Here is a 7,248-nt window from a genome sequence, read left to right on the forward strand (position 1 = left end):
AAAAACAATCTTTATGGAAATGATCAGTGACATTGCCTTTGTGATAACCAATCAGTGGAAGCTCTAGCTCTAGACATTGTGCAATCTGTTGGAGAGTTAAGAATTGTAAAAACAATCTTTATGGAAATGATCAGTGACATTGCCTTTGTGATAACCAATCAGTGGAAGCTCTAGCTCTAGACATTGTGCAATCTGTTGGAGAGTTAAGAATTGTAAAAACAATCTTTATGGAAATGATCAGTGACATTGCCTTTGTGATAACCAATCAGTGGAAGCTCTAGACATTGTGCAATCTGTTGGAGAGTTAAGAATTGAAAAAACAATCTTTATGGAAATGATCAGTGACATTGCCTTTGTGAAAACCAATCAGTGGAAGCTCTAGCTAGCCAACTTTGACACAGTGCTGGATAGGCTTCCACCTAAAGTGCTGTTTTGCATGCTGTTGGGAAGATCATCTGACCAAAACCTCAGGAACTCCAACACCTATACACACTTCATACAGATGATGAAAATGAAACGGCTACAGGCTGGTGTGGAGTAGCTGTCTGCTCAGAACCAGCCTGGCACAGTGAGAATGGCATGACACACAAACATACACGCACGCACAAACTACTGTCCTGTCCTTAGATGCACTGGTGGCCTGAATGAGGCTGATACTACTGCCGGGCATGACATTTGAATATAAACAAGCAGGCCTAGTGTGTGTGAATGTGTGTGTGTGTGTGTGTGAGTGTGTGTGTGTGTGTGTGTGTGTGTGTGTGTGTGTGTGTGTGTGTGTGTGTGTGTGTGTGTGTGTGTGTGTGTGTGTGTGTGTGTGTGTGTGTGTGTGTGTGTGTGTGTGTGTGCATGTGTGAGCGTGTGTGAGAGAGAGAGAGAGAGAGAGAGACAGAGGAGAGAAAGAGGGCGACAGAGAGGAAGGAGAAAGAGATGGAGAGAGAGAGAAGGAGGAACAGACAGACAGACATTTAGAAGGCTTCAGTTAGAGCTACAGAACAGAGAGACAGACAGACAGAGCCACAGTTGGCATGTTGTGTCCCGCATCCATCTGGATGTGAGACAGAGAACTGAATTATTCAAAACAGAACCTAAAAATGGAGCACTAAAGGAGGGGAGTGTGTGTATGTGTGTCTATGAACGGTTCCACCAGCCAATACATTACATACACTATATGTTGACTCCTGTAGTTGAACAGCTCCCTTTGCTGCTATAACAGCCTCCACTCTTCTGGGAAGGCTTTCCACTAGATGTTGGAACACTAAAAACGGGGACACTTCCTTTCAGCCACAAGAGCATTAGTGATATCTGGCACTGATGTTGGGCGATTTGGCCTGGCTCGCAGCCGGCGTTCCAATTCATCCCAAAGTTGTTCAATAGGGTTAAGGTCATGGTTCTGTGCAGGCCAGTCAAATTCTTCCACACCCATCTCGACATACCATTTCTGTATGGACCTCACTTTGTGCACGGGGGCATTGTCATGCTGAAACATAAAAAGGCTATCCCCAAACTGCCACAAAGTTAGAAGCACATAATCATATAGAATGTCATTGTATGCCGTAGCATTAAGATTTGCCTTCACTGGAACTAAGGGGCCTAGTCCGAACCATGAAAAACAGCCCCATGCCTTTATTCCTCATCCACCAAACTTTACAGTTGTCACTTTACATTCGGGCAGGTAGCGTTCTCCTGGCATCCGCAGAAATGTGACGAACTGACTTGTTGGAAAGGCGACATCCTATGACGGTGCCAAGCTGAAAGTCACTGAGCTCTTCAGTACGGGCCATTCTTTGTTTGCATCGCTGTGTGCTCGATTGCATGGCTGTGTGCTCGATTTTATACACCTGTCAGCAACGGGTGTGGCTGAAATAGCCGAATCCACTCATTTGTAGGTCTAATTATAACCTAACACAGTGGTGCTATGAATCTACTGGTTTACAGGCCACATCAGGCCTGCAAGTCACATTATGCTGGCTTGCAAAGTGATGTGTAATTCCTATTAGAATCCAGCCAGAGTTAGGATATCCAAAAAGTGGAATTGTTAATCACCTGCAACATGCATTCAGAATGAATGCTAGGGTAGGGAAGATGAGAAACTGAGACTACCTCAATCATCTAAACTTGCAGTCAATGCAATTACTAACAGAACAGATTAATTTAAAAACTGTATGTCATGTATCTTAATATGAATCAACCAAGCAATGTACATGCAAAAACACAGATATTACAGTAAAACAAACAATTCTAAAACGCTTCCTGCAATAAAGCATGATGGGAAATATTATATATGGTTCTATATAGAACCCCTTTTGCCTTAGAATGGCGCTGGAGAGGACGGCTGACGTTTTACGTGCTCCTAACCAACAGTGCTATTTTGTTAGTTTTTTTGTGTTGTTTGTAACTTGTTTTTTAACTTATTTTGTACATAATGTTGCTGCTACCGTCTCTTATGACAGAAAATACGTTTTGGACATCAGAACAGCGATTACTCCCCATGAACTGGTAGAAGCTTTTTCCTTTAACGAGTCGGATGTGAAGTATATTCCTGGCAACAGGCCCAAATCCCCGTCATCTGCCTTCTGAGAATTCATAGGTGAGCGAGCAAAACCCCACGGCCATCCGTTCTATTGGCAATCATTGGAAAACAAAATCGATTACATTAAATCGGGACATTTAAAACTGTAATATCTTCTGTTTCGCTGAGTCGGGGCTGAACGACGACATGAACATCATACATCTGGTGGGTTATACACTGTATCGACAGGATAGAACAGCAGCCTCTGGTAAGACAAGGGGTGAGGGTCTATGTATATTTGTAAACAACAGCTGGTGCACAATATCTAATTTGCATACTTTCCCAACAGATCCACAGATGGTGCAATCTCTACTGCGCTCCACACTGCCCTTTCCCACCTGAACAAAAGGAACACCTATGTGAGAATGCTATTAATTGACTACAGCTCAGCATTCAACACCATAATGCCCTCAAAGCTCATCACTAAGGTAAGGACCCTGGGACTAAACACCTCCCTCTGCAACTGGATTCTGGACTTTGTGACGGGCCACCCCCAGGTGGTAAGGGTTGGTAGCAACACATCCGCCATGTTGATCCTCAACACGGGGGCCCCTCAGGGGTGCGTGCTCAGTCCCTCCTGTACTCCCTGTTCACCCACGACTACATGGCCAGGCACAACTCCAACACCATCAAGTTTGCAGACGACACAATAGCGGTAGGCCTGATTACCGACAACGAAGAGACAGACTATAAGGAGGAGGTCAGAGTCCTGGCCGTGTGGTGCCAGGACAACAACCTCTCCCTCAACGTGATCAAGACAAAGGAGATGATTGTGGACTACAGGAAACGGAGAACCGAGCACTCCCCCATTCTCATCGACGGGGATGTAGTGGAGCAGGTTGAGAGCATCAAGTTCTTTGGTGTCCACATCACCAACAAACGAACATGGTCCAAGCACACCAAGACAGTTTTGAAGAGAGGACGACAAAACATATTCCCCCTCAGCAGACTGAAAAGATTAGCCTGGGTCATCAAATCCTCAAAAGGTTCTACAGCTGCACCATCGAGAGCATCTTGACTGGTTGCATCACTGCCTGGTATGGCAACTGCTCGGCCTCCGACCGCAAGACACTACAGAGGGTAGTGTGTACGGCACAGTACATCACTGGGGCCAAGCTTCCTGCCATCCAGGACCTCTATACCAGGCGGTGTCAGAGGAAGGCTCAAAAAATTGTCAAAGACACCAGCCACCCTAGTCACAGACTGTTCTCTCTGCTACCGCATAGCAAGCGGTACCGGAGCGCCAAGTCTAGGTCAAAGAGGCTTCTAAAGTAGCTTCTACCCCAAGCCATAAGACTCCTGAACATCTAATAAAATGGCTACCCAGACTATTTGCATTGTACCCCCCTCTTTTACACTGCTGCTACTCTCTGTGATTATCTATGCATAGTCACTTTAATAACTCTATCTACATGTACATACATATTACCTCAATTACCTCGACTAACTGGTGCCCCCGCACATTGACTCTGTACTGGTACAGGTAGTTTTTTTTACATGTATTTATTTATTTTTGAAGTGTTTAAATGTATTGTTGGTTAGAGCTTGTGAGTAAGCATTTCACTGTAAGGTTGTATTCGGCGCACGTGACAAATACCCTTTCTTCCATAAACAGTTCTTAGGATGTTAAAGGTTCTAGGTATCTAGTTAGAACCCTTTGCCTCACAAAGAACCCGTCTTCCAAAAATGGTCGTTCTGATCAAAACAGTTCTTGGTAGAACCCTATCCCTCCGCAAATAACCCATTTGGAACCCTTTTTTCTAAGAGTGTAAAATGCATTGTGTAGAAGACAGAACCACAGAATTAGACTACTTTACTTCAGAAGTACCTTGCAAAAGTATTCATCCCCCTTGGCATTTTTCCTATTTTGTTGCATTACAACCTATAATTTAAATAGATTTTTTATTTGGATTTCATGTAATTGAAATACACAAAATAGTCCAAATTGGTGAAGTGAAATGAAAAAAATTACTTGTTAAAAAAAATGATACAAAATAAAAAACGTAAGTGGTGTGCATATGTATTCACCCCCTTTGGTATGAAGACCCTAAATAAGATCTGGTGCAACCAATTACCTTCAGAAATTGCTGCAAAAGGTGGGTTAGAGCGTTGGGCTAGTATCCAAAAGGTTGCATGTTCGAATCCCCGAGCTGACAAGGTACAAATCTGTCATTCTGCCCCTGAACAAGGCAGTTAACCCACTGTTCCTAGGCCGTCATTGAAAATAAGAATTTGTTAAATTAACATTTAAACACATAATTACTTTGGGGGATGAATATCTATGTACGCCCAAGTTTTCTGTTTTTGTTTTTTTGTTTGTTTGTTTCACAAATGTTGCATGTTGTGTAAATCGAATGATACAAACCCCTCAAAATCTATTTTAATTCCAGGTTGTAAGGCAACAAAATAGGAAAAATGCCAAGGGGGATGAATACTTTCGCAAGCCACTGTTTGTTACCAGTAGCAAAATTTGTGACACGTGAATGTCTTTGACCTCATCAAGCACACTAATCCTCTGCCAGGTAACACTAACACACATGTAACCTGTATGGCACATGTAAGGCTCTGACTAAGGCCTTGAGGCTACAACATTGGCACAAAAAAAAACGCATATGTGATCCTTTGCAAGCGCAGGGTGCGGAGGAGCTTCTCCTCTTTAAACAGTGACAGAGAGGACCCAACCAAACCCTGTCGGTTTCCATATTCAGCCTGGACATCTAGATGTGAATAAAACACAGACACAAAGAGTAGCCAGCTGGTATGACATGACGCTATCTCCCTCAGACATGACTATTTACTTCAGATCTCTGTCAGTAAGGCCAGTAGACACACACAGCTTTCCGAGAATGAAAGGGAAGATCAGGGTGTATCTGACACGGGGAAATGATTTCATAATTGGATCTCTAATTCATATGTAATTTGCTACAACGAGGTTTAGAATATCCCTGAAGTTCTGCCTGTTCCTTCTACCTTAATTGTATGAAATATACATGTGTTGGCCCATTAGATAATATGGAGTTCAATAGGGTCAGATACCTGTCAATGGTACATGTAATTCTCCAACGACAAACGATATTCTGAGTGCAGTGTTTCTTCACTCTGTTGCTCGACTACCCCCAATGTAAGACGTTGGTCCCCTTAAGGCGTTTGCATGCTTCCCATCCGAAGCAGTTTGGAAGAGTTTGTGCATATATTATGATGACATTTTGTGGAGGTTTTTATTTATTTTGGACTTCAGTAAGGGTTTTGTTGGCAGTTCGGGCACACAACTTTTTTTCCAGAGGCCAGCCAAAGTCTACGCCCCTTCGTCCGTAACTGGTCAACTGTAGGGATTTTTCAATAAAGTCTTTGTTGTCATTCAGTGAGATGACTCATTTTCATGCAAACTGCACCAAACATCTTAGTTAGATATAAAATTGCACAACTAAGATCTCCTTAGCAAAAACGTGAACATTTATGACAGATTTCTCAAGCCATTTCAGATGAATTATAAGAAACATAATCTCAATGGACAAATGGACAAATGGTACTAGAGCTGCTTTTTCTTGTTTTTCCAGCGAAGGTATTTTAAGGGAGTATGTGAGCACACTCGTTTGGTTCGCCTAGCCAACTTCGGCTCGCCGCCAGCCGAACTGAATGAAGCAGGCTGACAACTTTAGCCCCATCACAAACAAATGCATAATGTGGAGGATACCAGATGCCTGAGACAAGAAACACTACTTTAGTGTAACCCCACAAACCAGACAAACAGATTAAAATAAAGAAGAATGAGGATGAGGAATAGAACTCTACCATGTAGATACTGTAGATAGACATATATAATAGTTGAGTGGGAGGAATAGAACTGTACCATGTAGATACTGTAGATAGACATATATAATAGTTGAGAGGGAGGAATAGAACTGTACCATGTAGATACTATAGATAGACATATATAATAGTTGAGAGGGAGGAATAGAACTGTACCATGTAGATACTGTAGATAGACAGATATAATAGTATAGAACTGTACCATGTAGATACTGTAGATAGATAGATATAATAGTTGAGTGGGAGGAATAGAACTGTACCATGTAGATACTGTAGATAGACATATATAATAGTTGAGAGGGAGGAATAGAAATGTACCATGTAGATACTGTAGATAGACATATATAATAGTTGAGAGAGAGGAATAGAACTGTACCATTTTGCATGGCCTCATGTTTCCAGCGGGGGGTGGTGCATTTGTCTCCTTGCTCTAGAAACAAGAAGCATAAAGTATTTAGAAACAGATACAGATGCAGTCTCTTTTTGTGAGGTCACAGCACAACACAGATGGCCACACTCGTCTGGATCAAAAGCCCTGATGAGGATACAAAAATAAATCTTCTTCAATTGAATGAGGTAAATAAAAAAATCCCCCAGGGATTTTGACCCAGGCAAGTGCAGCATTCTGTTCTGTGCTGTGACATGCGCCCCCCAAAAAGACTGTTCCTGTAGAGATTAAATAGGCATTTGAATACTTCAATGTATTTTAAAGGTGTTACCTGACATGCTGCTGGGCTTCAGGGCCTAGACACCATTCTCATACCCTCCCCTGCCTTCTGATACTGGGCTGGAGGGAGATAGAGCTGGAGGTTACTTGGCTGGAGGGCGATAGAGTTGGAGGTTACTGGGCTGGAGGGCGATAGAGCTGG

At 42.7% G+C, this 7,248-nt stretch overlaps 1 protein-coding gene across 1 annotated transcript in view; it reads right to left on the minus strand.

Moving 5' to 3' along the window:
• Positions 1-7,248, minus strand: part of LOC100135978 (thyroid hormone receptor beta) — a 140,449-nt gene that overhangs the window by 40,924 nt on the left and 92,277 nt on the right. Inside the window, exons 4-5 of the mRNA XM_036953001.1 lie at positions 7,099-7,166; positions 6,756-6,809 (exon numbers count right to left, since the gene is read on the minus strand). Of these exons, the coding sequence (XP_036808896.1) occupies positions 6,756-6,809; positions 7,099-7,105 (61 nt within the window). The 5' untranslated portion in view covers positions 7,106-7,166. The remainder of the gene's footprint in view (positions 1-6,755; positions 6,810-7,098; positions 7,167-7,248) is intronic.

This window comes from Oncorhynchus mykiss, chromosome 18 (assembly GCF_013265735.2).
Source record: "Oncorhynchus mykiss isolate Arlee chromosome 18, USDA_OmykA_1.1, whole genome shotgun sequence".
NCBI classification, from domain to species: domain Eukaryota; kingdom Metazoa; phylum Chordata; class Actinopteri; order Salmoniformes; family Salmonidae; genus Oncorhynchus; species Oncorhynchus mykiss.